Below are 13604 nucleotides of genomic sequence, written 5' to 3'. Positions count from 1 at the left end.
CCCCTTGTCCCCCTATGGGAATACGTTCTGTTTACACTTTAGTGGAATGTAGTGATGGGAGTGCAGCATTGTTAAATACTGGTCGGACTGGTAACAACACAGCACAGTGAAATACAGAGGTTCACCGTGCACAGGCAGTGTGATATCGGCAATTAGAATACAGCTGGTGGTGTTCAATACTGCATTGAATGGTGCAGGAACTGTTGACAAAAGTAGGTGTATTTTCTGCCGTAGCTGTTAACAAGGGCCCTTCAGCCACCCTGAGCTCACAACTTTGTTACATAGCGGTAGCTGTACTCTAGCCTACAATGAATGTACAGCCAAAGTAATTTTTATAGAAATGATGTCATAGTAGCAGAGTTAGCAGGCATTTGATGAACCTCTATCTGGCTGCTGCAATTTCTCGCTTGTCTTTGCAACCCTCTCCACAGGCACTCCCTCCTCCCTGCTGCCTGTTTCTCCATACACTGTCTCGCCAACCTCATACAGTGCAGCAAAAGAAGCCACAGGTGAAGTTAGCCAACCAACCAGAATACAAAACTAGAAGGAAATATCTTCCGTTGTGTGCTTGTGATTGTCCTCTGCGCAATGTTGACCGGGCGGAAGCTTCATGGAAGAATCAGTGACAAAGTAAGAAAGCCCCCCTCCCCCCCATTTGGACGGTCTTACTGGTGTTGCTAGCTTTGGCGTTGCGCTTAGCCGTGCAACGCCAAAGCCACTAAGGCACCCCGGTGAGTTTGACCTTTCTTCTGTGCATCCTTGAACAAGACAACAATTGTGAAATATGTCGGGAAGCATAAGTGGATGAGGCGGTGACAGCAGCAGGAAGAAGCCTTTGTCGGAAATTAGAATTCTTTGTTGGCTGGATACGCAGTTCTTTGAATTCAATTTTGTACTCTTTGTACTTTTACCTGTCGTTTTGCTATGAGCTTTTGTTCACACCAGCAAATTCCTGGCCAGTCCCCGTGTGTGTGCCATTTTCAGCAAGGCCGTCATCAGTAAAAACTGACATGGTACACCATTACTACAGAACCTTTCAGTGTATGAAGTGAATATAAAAGAAGGAAAGGATAGTAAAACAGCAGCTAGCCGTATATGCTCTAGGTACTGTTGGGGCCTTCAACGAAACTCCTTACAAAATTTGTGCCGATCTTTTTAGTATCATCAGAAAAAGGATAACACTGCGCAAACATCTGGATCCCTAACCAAGGGCTAGTGAGGATCAATATAACGTTTTTTGGAGTGACAGCGCCCACAGCTCTTTAGCAGGAAAAGTGAGACCAATGCTTGCCTGCGCTTCACCTCTGAAAGAGAATCGGGCCAGCTGGGCCACTCACAGTTTAGGTGTTCTTGCTTGCTCGGCATATGGGAGCACAGTCAAAAAATAAAATGTTGTTTCTGGCTAAAATGTTACCTTGACTGAGTACTTGTATTATGATCCCTCATAAGATCTTCTGAGATACTCAATTCTTAGCCTAAAACCAATGACGTAAAGATATCGCTACAGAACCTTTCAATGTAAGAAGTGAGAACAAAAGAAGGAAAGGATCATAAAACAGCAGCTAGCCATATATGCCCTAGGTACAGTTAACGCCTTGTTGAGCAGTATCCACAATGTAACATTAGTAATCTTAAACCTGCTCAAAGTGGGAAGAATGCGCTTCCTATATTCCCCCCTATATGCTAATGTTTTCTCGTGCTTCGGTAAGATTCTAGCAACATTCTAGCTTCACTTTCGAGGTATAATCTCCAGTCAAGCAATCTTACTTTAAAACCTCTCTGTTTGGGATCCATTCACCATTTACACATTGTTCTTTCCAGGCATGTAAACCGACTTGTCTCTGTAATGACAGCCTTTTTGTGCCCCACAGATTTACCTGTCATCATCACCCAGCTGTTGCTTACCTAACAGCAGCTTGCTGCCAGCAAGGCCTAGCATCGAGAAGTTTGGCGTGCATTTTTCATGCAGACACAAGCCCACCTGTGACATCAACATGGTCTCAGTTTCCAGCCGGTACAGAGGGGGTGTTTGACCGGCTGACCGAACTGGCCATCATCGCCACAAGCCCTGAGAGCCCCCTCCTGAGGGACTCGCCACCACTCATCTACCCAGCCTCATCTTCATCATCATCATCCACTGCAGTAAGCCCACATTCGCAATCTTCACATTTTGCGGGCATTCTCGGTGGCACTGCTTAGCGTATCGTAGCATGGGTGTGTGGCTGCCATGTTCTTTGCAGGTGCAATGAAAGTGCCTACTTTATAACTACTGTTAAACCTTGACATGATGAAGTCGGTAAAATTGGCAATTGGCTTCATTATATCGAAATTTCGTTACATTGAAATACAGTCTTTCACACAAATAAGTACAGTCACCAATGGATCTTCCTTACATGGAAGGGACCTCAAAATTTTTCCCATTATCAGGCAGACAGAAAAAGCCAACTTAAATAAAAGATCATTTTGTTGAATTTGACAGTCAGTGATGAAAGTTACGCTGTCATGCTGTGTCAGTGATATCATCACATCAATGTTACGAAGTGAAGCAAGCCATGCTTTGGCCTCCACTCCACCCCCGTGGCCAATAGTGTCACCCACAGTGAGTTGACGCTATCATGGAAAGCGCTGGCCGCAGAGAGCGAATGTTTCGTCTGCCTCTCGCTTCAGCGCATCTCCTAAACTCAGGATTAGGCGACTTCCAGCACCAAACGTGTGGGAAGAAAGCACATGATGCCGCACCATCTCCACTTGCCTAGTCTTTTTTCACGCAGCTGATTACCACTAAAGCAGGGCATGCTGGCTGCGTTTGTGCTCAGCTACGCGGACAGCCACGCGCCGCCGTGGCCGCGCTAGAAAATGGAGACCCAGGTGGCGTGGTGGCATGCGGAAGAAGACGGAGGAAGCGCTTGACTCGGCACCACTCGTGACTCGGAAAAACAGTCGACAGTCACTCTACGACAGCCGCACGGTCACTGCTCGTGCGCCACCATTCCTGTACGATTTAAAAATTTTTGTGCCACTCCTGTCAGAATCTCGAAAACGATTAATCAAACAGGTCCGATCGATCGAGTCGATTATTAAATGAAAGGTGGCCATCGATGAAGATTAATGGTATTACGGGATACAGTGAATCGATTAATCAATTAATCATTAATTGATATTACCAACCCTATTTCGTACCTTGACTGATGCCATGTTGTGTTTTATTTTTCAGTTTTTTGCCTTCTGTATACCTGCTTCGCCTATAAATTGCCTACTTGGAATAAACAAGTTTCAGTGAGCCCTTGCCCTGTCTAAGTCTTCTACGCATGTTTTGTCATTTCTTTAAACCATGAATGCCCCTCAGAAGCATGGTATAAAATGCAAAGACAGTGTACAATTTTTTGCATGTGTTGGAAGCCATTTGTAACGAAAATGACAAAGGAGCAATTAGTCAGTTACTGGCAGTAGGAATCATCAAGGTTGTCTGTGATGTGCCCTTTTCGTTGGCATAAAGGACATTAACATTGGTGGATAGCTACCTGAAAAATGACAACTGTTAAAACCAGTAATGCATCAGGCACAAACTTGGAGGACGAGAGCCCATATGGAGTGTCGTGACAACTGCTGCAATTCCTTTGACTCTTTCACGCACAGATTTGCATTTGTGTGAAGAAACTGAATATTAATTTTTTTTTTAAAAAAAGGAAGGCACACCGAGAGTAACATTGAATAAAGGAAGTAAGATTATTGAATAAGAGCTAAAGTGGTCAACATAACCACTAAGCTCTGAACATACTGAACGTGGGCAGAACCAGCTTCAAAGTAACAGGACAGGAGAAAGGGACAGACGACGGCACTAAGCTTGCAGCAGAACGTAATGAAAATAAATAATGAAATAAGAGTTTTGACAGATAACTTTATAAAAGGGCCTCTCACAAGGCCACAAATCAAATTTCGATTATACACTGGATGTTGTTGCGTTCCCTGTAGGGAGTGTTCTACCGCAAGAATTTTTCAAATTGGTTCATTAATAGCCAAGACAGAAATATTTCAGTGCCGCATACCCATGATTTCAGGAGGCGAGGGCCACTGCCTAGAGAGACTCTCTCTCCACTTGCCTTGTCTAGCCTCCACAAGCAAAATTCTTTCCCTGCGTCCTCCCATACTGGAACTCGAGAATCACTTGATGCATACGTCACCGACCCCACCTTCATTTTTTTTTCCTCGGTTTTTAGCTGTGCGGCACACTTCTGCTGACGGCATCGCACACAAGTTGTTGCGTTTGTCTCGTTTCGCGCAGTGCACGGTTTTGCGCGAATACTGAGGCAGACACAAGCGGATCACAGAGCATGATAGCGCGCTGGAAGACGGTAGAAAATGACAGTTTCATCATCTGTGCGTACGACTGCATGACGTGGGAAGAAGCAGACAAAACGGAAGTACATCTCTCTTTGTGCATTGCAAAGTAAAACAAAAGCGTGCAGACATTCGGTTTCTGTGTTTTATTATTTCTCTAAACTTTAATTCGTCTATTGAAGCAACAGATTACACAAATAAACATATGTTGCCTTGAATAATTCTTAAAATCACGTGCCACTATGAGTGACGTCACAGCACTGCCATGTAGGTAGGCGCACTTGTGCGACATGTGTCGACTCTCCGGCTGGGAGCACGGCGCCCGTGAGGAGAAGGGCAAATGGTGTTCGGTTTGAAATTTCAGCTCTTTTCGCAGCGCATAGCGATGTAATACTTAGCAGACGCGATCGTTAGCATGTTGTGTGCACGGCGCTTTGTCAGCTCAAAATGGCCAGACCTGGTGAGGGGCCCTTTAAGGGTAAATCGGTTTAGCATTTCCTGGTAGTGTCTCCTTCAAAGAATTACTTTTATCTTTTCCCACAAGGGGGCGCCACCACCACTGTCACCGCCGGGGCGCCAACGATCATTCAGCCTGTCAGCGTTGCATTCCTATGCACGGCCACCCCTGCCCCCTCGCTTGGGCCACGCTGTTTCACACTACCCACCTGGCTCGGGTACCCACAGCACCGAGCCCATGGGTATCATCGACGACAGTCCCAGGTCAGCACTCCTCTTTTAGTCTTTACATGCTGCACTTGCGTACAGCTTTCCATGACACTCTGAACTTAACGTTACAGCGCAAACACCTAAGACGAACCACAAAAGGAAGACACGACAGACACTGGCGCTGACTAACAACTTCTTTATTTCTTCGTCGTCAATGCGCATATATACCTAGGCCACACAACCGCGCAGGCGCAGAGAATACATTACTGACATCTGCCAATGTATGTAATGTATTCTCTGCGCCTGCACGGTTGTGTGGCCTAGGCATATATATGCATTGACGACGAAGAAATAAAGAAGTTGTTAGTCAGCGCCAGTGTGTGTCGTGTCTTCCTTTTGTGGTTCGTCTGAGGTGTTTGCGCTGTAACGTTTTCAGAATTATGTACCAACTAGGTCCAAATGAAGTATTACTTAATTTCCATGACAGTGAAGGGAGAGCTGCAGATGCATCTGTGCATCGTGTGCAGATGCGTGGCGTAGCAGCATATGCACATGCTGCTGCTCCATGTACGTAAGTACACCTGTGTGGCAAAAGCATGTGCGTGTACGCATGTCACTGCGCTATGTAGTCCAATAGAGCCGGACAGCTCATTCAGTTTCAGTTTCTTGGGGCAGACACTGAATCAGGATCGTGTGCTAGTTGCCACAGTTTCACATTTACCAAACCACAAAAAAGCAAAACGAAAAGAATTAGGTAATTCAAATTCAATGCTAGGACACGTATTTCACATTTTATATTAATATAAGTGCTGTAGTAATAGATGCTTGTCTTTCGGTTTTTCTGGCTTGAACGTGAATGAGACTGCAGGACTATTTCCAGGAGTACTCTCGTGTGGGCACATCACCTCTGCAGTTTTTCTTTCATTGCTGTAGAAGCTTGTCAGCAAGTATAGATTATATTGCGGAAGTGTTTAGAGTGCTGCCATCTTTGGTTGTTAATGATGCCGTTTTCCTATCTGTCACAACCAAATGCTCCATGCTGCAGTCGATTCGTATGCATGAAAATGGTTGTACTAATGCATTCCATGTTCCATGATTCCATGATGTCACTTCACACAAAACTGAGAAATGGTTTGTATATTGGCTCAAGATAGCCGCATCCGTGAATCCAAATATAATAGCAACTCAAGCACCGCCATGCGCCGCCCACACATACCACATTTCTAGGTACTTTTTCGCCGAAGCGTCGCAGCACACGCCCTAGATCCTTCTAGGTATTTGGTTTTGCGTCCCTGGCTGTGCCTGGGCGCGCAGCGCAGTCTGCTCGAGCCAGCCCGCATTCGCAGGGTTAGGCGGTGTGAGTAAGTTTTAATTTTAAATGCGTAAGCATTTGTATGCTTACCCAATGGGAAAACCGTCCCTTTATACGTCCCGTAATAAGACGAATGCTTTCGAGGTAGCACCCGCAGCAGCAAGCGAATTGGCCTTAGCGCTGCCTCCCCGCTTCAACGCCAACGAAGTGGTGAAAACACACGTGCTGACGGTGCTCTCGGCAAACGCCCCACTCTGCCACTTTCACAGATCACTTTCAACTTACAGGCGCGCGAAGCTACGAGCAGTTGGCACCTTTTGCGGGCATCGCAGATCACTTTCAAGCTGCGGCTTGCGCGGCGGTGCCATAAGAAGCCGTAGCGTGAGTACGTTCACGGTTCAATAATGGTTCGACATGGAGGGATAAGGCACTAAGAGTGATAACGGCTTATAATGATCGGAACGTCATCAGCGCACCTGGCGCATCTACCTGCAGTACTATGCTTGCGTCATCAATGCTCCTTGCGCCACCGTTGGCACCAGTTCATGTCGCCACTCAACTGTTATTAGTACTGGCCAAATCAAGTTTCATAACGTTGGTAATAACACCGGGCTGCGTGGAGATGAGCAAGGGGCATAATGCTTACGCATACTTAGTCTAACTCCCAGAGGAATTTCTGCGTGATATTTTATTTATTTTTTTGTTCCTGGACGTTGCGCAATAGTTCGTTTAATATGCGTCGTGTGTGACAGCAGCACCTTATTATTTCGGCTGGAAGAGATATAGTGATGTCAAGAAGGAAAGGACACTTGAGCGCAGCGATGATGTGGCTCGTGGTACGAGAAACCCTCCATGCCCCACGATTATCCCAGCTTTTGTGGATTGAAGCGCCTCTCACACCACAACCAACTTCTTATCACATCCCTTTATTCCCTTATCCAGTCTGAAATTTTGTCCAGTGTTGCTTCAGCTTCCGCATGCAACTCTTATTTTGAGATAGCCTAGGCGGCGTGTTTTGAAAAACCTATTTTCTGTTAGCGACAGCTGGGTGAGCAGCTGGGTGAGCAGATAACATCTCCCTAGTTCCACCAAGTATCTACAAGGATCTAGGGCGCTCGCTGTGGTGCTTCGGGGAAAAAGTACCTAGAAACGTGGCACACACGAAGCAGCGCATGGTGGCGCAGCAGTCATGCACTGGGCTTGAGTGTAAATACATTCCAGTAATTTAATATGTCTTCTGTACTGTCAGTAACCAGTGCACACATTTAAGAAAGTGTGAAGACAGATAAAGTGAACAAGGACATCTGTTTTGTCATTGTTTGTTCTCTTTGAATGTGCAAAGGTGACTGAAAGCACAGATTATCTGTATGCTGAACTGCATACTCATTCATGTTTGCCGTATAATTAAAACAAAACTTGTATAGGTTCTGTATGCATTCTTTTTATAATTTCTGTAAGGAAAATGTGCATAACATGATATCACAGAAGTATCGAAACACATTTGCAAAGTGCCATACAATTGGCCTTATTGGCTGTACATTGTCAAGCTTTAGGCAAACTACTTTAAAATGTAAGTCTGTCATCTTAAATATATAAGCACTGAAGATACGAAAAAATTGTCATGCTTCTGACAGTGGCATAAAGCTACAAAGAAAGCCCATGTGGGGTTCTCTGCTGTAGCTTTGTGCCACATTTGCATGGATGACAATTTTTCCTCTTCATGAGACTTCCTCCATATTGTGGATTTCTGCAGTACTCGTTGGCCACTAACTAGCGATGGTCCTGCGCTTTTAGTTGAAGAGAGAAAGCTAGGCTAGTTGACTTGAATATTCTCGTTAATTCAAACATGCTTAATTCGAACTTTCTGTTTATTCGAACTGGTGCTGTTGTCCCATCAAGGCTATGTGTATTCCAGTGGGCGAAAACGCCTGGTAATTCGAACACGTAAGCATTTGCGATGGTTAATTCGAACGTACTGTGCTCCGGAAATGCTCCCAGCAGCGCGCCAAATCACGAGGCGGAGCCTCCGACTAGCATTCCTCTGACCCCTCCGTAGAGGAAAAGCTTAAGAGAGACTTCTCAATGCCGCTCGCAAAGAAAAAAAAAACACCGTGGCGGAAATTTGTGCGCAGACATGTGCGGACTTACATCACTGATTATTTCTGTTCGTGACAGGTTAGTGACTTCTGTTAGTGTTGCGACGCCGCAATATACCCCATGGAGTCGAACGCCTGAAATTTCGGACGCAAGAAAAGCCTTTGCCGTCTGACCTTCCGGACTTTTTGCCATGACCGCAGGTCAGAAATGGCATTAATCGAAGCCACCGCCACCAACATTTTGGTTATCACGCCGCCTCAAGCCGGCGCTCTCATACGCAGATCCGCTGGCAGGCGTAGCCACACCACGACAAATGCTAGGCCTCTCTACTTTGACGTTCGCTACCAAGCTTCTTGCCGTTCGGTGCCATGTTTTTAATTTGAACAATTTGCCACTGTTAGCAACGGCACCGACTCCACCTTTGTAATCCTCGCCAATGTCTTCGGAGCGCGGAAACCATGGCGTGTTGCATAATACCGGTTCCCGAAAGTCAATTTCGCCCCAATACAGCAGTTTTACGCGGTGAAGCATATCAAAAGTTCGAAGGGGCAACTGTCACGGGGCGTATGTTTCCTTTTAGTATGCACGCGTGCACCCGCCGCCTCCTATCACAGTATGAGCACCAATCTGCCTAATAACTGCCTGTAATTTGCAAATACGTGTGAATAAATCTTGTAGAAATTCCCACTTGTGTTAGCTCAGTGCACATGTACCGCTGCAGGTAAGTCCTCCATTCAATTAGCTTCCTTTAATTCAAACAAATTTTCGGGCCCCGTCGAGTTCGAATTATCAAGATTCGACTGTACTTGCAGCGCTAAAAACAGACACACACACCACATGAAGAGAGGAAAGCCGCTGAAGACAGGATAGCACCCGTCTGGTATTTTTCATATTGTGCGTCTGTTTCTTAGTGCTGTAGATATGTCAAAAGATTGTGTGCTTGATTTCTGTGTGCACTGACATTTTCTTGTCATTCCAGAGCACTGCCCCTCACTCCCGAAGACCGGTCGGCTGCGTACACGCTCAGCACCATGGCCAAAGTAAGCTGCTTGTAACTGTTCCGACATGTGTCTTTTAGAGCGGGGCTCGTTATCTATGCAGTGCAATTAAAGACGTGCGCCATAGCGTACAGTATAGAAGATGTAAACCAAGTGCTGGGACGCCACTTGTGTTTCTGCACTGTAGAAACAGCGCATATTCTACTACCGTACTACAGTATCTGGCTTTGATGAAGGACCATATTTACTTGGAGTGCTGTTTGAATTTTTAGTTTCCTCTTTTTTTCCCATGCTTCGAAGTACTTCTCAGCAAAACTGAGCATGTTGAATGCAAAGATGTTTTGCACAGAAAACAATGACCGTTTTGTTTTCAGCAGCACTGCATATCAGCGCCAGCACCACCGCCTGCGCCCTCGGAACCTGCGGCTGTGTCGGTGCAGTGCTCGCCATCCAAGAAGTCTCTGAACACACGCACCCGCCACACATCATGCCCCGACCCTGCCAAGCCCCGAAGACCAATGAATGGCTTCATGCTGTTCGCCCAGAAACACCGCGGCGAGTACTCTCACATGCACCCTGGCAAGGACAACAGGTATGGGTGTCATTGCGTTCGTCATTGGGCTTGAATTTTGTACGCGCAGAACCGTGGTGGGATTACGTAGAAGTTCTCCAGCATTACTGTATGGACTCGTGTAGGAGCTGCACCCCCAACTTGGCAACCCAAAATGTATTTTTTTTTTAATTCCATCGGAGAAGCAATCGCATTCGGTGCCCCGATACCGCGTACATGCATCGGTGAATTTTCACACCCTGCGTACTTCCGCGTGCCACTAACGGTTGGCAAGAGCTGCGCATAGACCTCTGATGCAATAGTACATCCGGGGATCCAGGCCATGCAGTAGTTATTTGCAGTTTGCATTGCGGAGACGGTCAAAATGGTGCTGGCTGTGCCTGCACCATTTTGACCATAAGGTTTGGTCCCATGTGTGAGCCGCACCTCATCAAAATTGTGGAAAAAAATCGGGCCCTTACACGAGTCTATACGGTATTTTGTTAGTACTTCCGTTCTGATGTAATCATCTGTATTCAGGTCTTTGTGCTGCTGTCAACCCATGTAATGATGTCTGCGAGCTTGTCAAGCTGCTGCATGGCAGCTTTTAAAGAACCCCAGGTGGTCAAAATTTAATTCGGAATCCCCCACTATTGCGTTCCTCATTATCAGATTGTAGTTTTCAGGCATAAAACCCCATAATTGCTTTTAGTAATCTTAGTTACGCTGGTTAATTACTTTTCATTGATGTTGTATAAAATTATTATCTGTCATTGTGACACAAATTGTATGTTTTTGCTGCTGTTACTTGCTTTGCTTGTGGTGCTAGAAGCTTAGTCAGCCTTACGTTAGTTCTCCTTTAGCTCATGCCATGACCGTCATACTTTGTCTGTTATCGTCAGAACTGGAAATAAACTTCTAGTTATTTAGTGTCCTTTTGAGTTGTGTGGTTTGACGCTACGAAACGGCTTCCCCATTTGTCATGAGCACTTGTGACATTGTGACCGCAGGGCCATCAGCGTGATGCTGGGCGACCAGTGGCGCAAGATGAAGTCCGAAGAGAAAAAGCTCTACTCTCAAGAAGCCAAGGTTCGTGCCGATGAGGTCAAGAAGGTCCACCCAGACTGTTGGAAGCGCAAGCGCTCCTACTCCACCAGTATCTGAACGTGCTGATCTGCCAAGCAACTCGCACGGTCTACTCTCCGGGCTTTCGCTTCTAAAGACGCCCTCGCCTTCCACTGTCAGGCTTCCCCTCTCGGCAAGGACACGGTGCCATTGAAGAAGCAGGGCCTGATTGCCAGATGCTCAATGGGATGCACGGAATCGTGTTGCAGAGACTTGTTAAACTGTGTGGAAGTGCACAACTTCACGCAAACGCGCGGGGCCATGCAGAAAACCCTAGCTGCGGCAAATCACGGCTACGGAAACCTGATATTTGTACAGAAGGCAGAGGTCGCTCAGGGTCCCTATGTAGTTTTAAAAGCCTGATGCAAGAAAGCCGTGGGTGCTTATGTGCAAGCCCATTGCTGTGAAGCCTTGCTAAAAATGCCTGTTGGATATCAGTTGGCTCAGTTGGATATCAGTGGCAAGGCTGTAAGGTGGAGGCATGTACTGACTGGTTTAGAAGGTTGCAACACCGGAGCAGCACCACCTAACATCTGAAACCACACGGTGTTACATAGTGCCACGACTGTGTCGGAATCAACTATTACGGCTTTGTGTGTGCTTCCGACTTGGTGCAACACGTGGGGGCTGCTGGAGAAAACCACCCCTTGCAATTGTTGTGTTGTCGTCGTCTGTTCAGTATGGCGTGTCTGATGGAGCGAGACAACGGGCGGCTTACTCACTGGCTGCAGCTTCTGCTACTTGCTTCTTTCCATTTTCTGTGCATCACATCTCCATGGAGCTCTGCGCAGCCAGCTGTTCTTGTGTTTCCCTGAGATCGGGGCTTATTTTGTTTCGTGAAGTGATCTTGAACCGAATTCTTGGCTTTTCTTGTGGTGCTGTCTCACTGAACTCTGAGAGTGCTCTTGATCATTGAACTCGTGCACTTGGCTGGCTTTTTTAATGCAATTTCAACACAGCTGCTTTCTTCCGCTAATCCTTGTCTTTCATCTGATCTGCAGTCCAGGTGATAGATCGTAGCCATTGCAAGAACGGTTGGCCTCAGCTCAACCTCGCTAGCCCTCTGGATGGCTTCCACCCCTAGTTGCTCGTTCTTAAGTGTTTCTGCGGGTTGAGATACTGTCGTCTCCCTGCATCTATCTAGCACACATGGACGAATGAAAGGCAGAAGTGGTGTGTAGCAGACTACCCTCGGCAACATTGTTCAGCTGTGGCTTCCCTGCATGACTGTTCTGTTTTTCTCTTTTCAACGTCATCCCTCCTTTCCGTGCCTTCCCCGAAGTAATCATCAGAGGTGAAATGGATGAGGGTGTGGTCTTCACGCGTTGCCCCTTGGTGTGTGGTAGCCCCGTGGCGAAGTCCAGCCACATTGCCTCATCTCGAATCAATATTTTACTCATAGCTACGGGAGATCTTTTTTTGCTGTCTGGACAGTCCGTAGCTGGTTGGGTTCGCTTCCGCTGGGTAGAGTATGCTTTTGCTGGTCTCCAGGAACTTGCACCCAGATTGTCTGGAGCATCATTTTAGGAGTGGTCCTTCGTCTAATTTCTGACTTTTTTTTCTTTTGCCCTGCTGTTCTCCGGTTCTATATCTTTCAGCAGTCGCTCTGTGTTTTTTTGCAGTGAAAGTTTCTCTAAATGGTAGACGCCATGCCGAATGCATGCAAGCGGTTTGCATTCTTGTACATAAGATGGCCTTGATTCTTTTTCAATGTCATTGTGCAAAATGTATTGCATGTACAGGGTGAGCAATGAGGTGTTATTACTAACGGTCTTCGCTGGTCAGTTCTGGCTTAAGTTTGCGCTGCTGGCAAAGGCTCACCTTGAAGTGAGCGTTACAAGGCTGGAGTTTTCTTGTCAAGTCAACTTTTTTATCTGACTTGTGCACAAAATTTATGAGAAGTGTCAGTTCTTCCTAATTTGAACAGGGAATTCAACCGAAAGGTGCCCTGTATTTTTGGGTCGAATGTATCAATGCATTGGGAGGAGCCTAAAAAAATGTTGTTAATGAGTGACACCTTAAATGATGAGTCTGCTGGCTGGTTAATTCTAAGCCTTGGATTTTAGGCTGACTCTAAGCTACTAACTTGACAGATTTTAGATGAAAGTGATGTATTTTTTAGCCAGGTTCTTCCAGAGCACAGTGGATATAAAAATGCCTTCTAAACAAACCCTGAAATATCAAGAGCTGCACGCAGAAAGTGCAAGTGCTGATGTTTGACTTTGAAGGCCCTTGGTGGATCAGTTGCTGCCGAGCTACAACTGTGGCATCTTGGAAATTAGCGCAGAGTTAGCTCGTCCAAAACAAACTGGCTGCTCTTCGAATTGGGACACCTTAACGGATGGTGTCACAAGCTGCTCCCATCTCGGAAAGAGCAAAATGAATTGTTGAGCGACTTGGGCAGAAGTTTGCCAAGTTATGATTTATGTCCTGGTTTTTCAAAGCTTGCACTCCCCCTATGGATGCTGCTGCATAGGCATCTATTCGAGATGTCTTATGCTAATGGGTTATCCCAGTT

General features: G+C 46.3%; 1 protein-coding gene across 3 annotated transcripts in view; it reads left to right on the top strand.

Moving 5' to 3' along the window:
• LOC126528144 (uncharacterized) overlaps positions 1 to 13323 on the top strand; it is a 31374-nt gene extending 18051 nt beyond the window's left edge. The window contains exons 3-8 of one of the 3 annotated variants that reach the window (XM_055069152.2): positions 432 to 509; positions 1970 to 2142; positions 4883 to 5058; positions 9393 to 9453; positions 9786 to 10003; positions 10972 to 13323. In XM_055069152.2, coding sequence (XP_054925127.1) covers positions 432 to 509; positions 1970 to 2142; positions 4883 to 5058; positions 9393 to 9453; positions 9786 to 10003; positions 10972 to 11125 — 860 coding nt within the window. In that variant the 3' untranslated portion in view covers positions 11126 to 13323. The remainder of the gene's footprint in view (positions 1 to 431; positions 510 to 1969; positions 2143 to 4882; positions 5059 to 9392; positions 9454 to 9785; positions 10004 to 10971) is intronic. The other 2 variants (XM_055069153.1, XM_050176006.3) reach the window with 2 other exon arrangements.
• The last annotated feature ends 281 nt before the right edge of the window (positions 13324 to 13604 follow it).

Source organism: Dermacentor andersoni, chromosome 9 (assembly GCF_023375885.2).
Source record: "Dermacentor andersoni chromosome 9, qqDerAnde1_hic_scaffold, whole genome shotgun sequence".
Taxonomy (NCBI): Eukaryota; Metazoa; Arthropoda; class Arachnida; order Ixodida; family Ixodidae; genus Dermacentor; species Dermacentor andersoni.
This window is presented reverse-complemented; position numbering and strand designations above follow the sequence as displayed.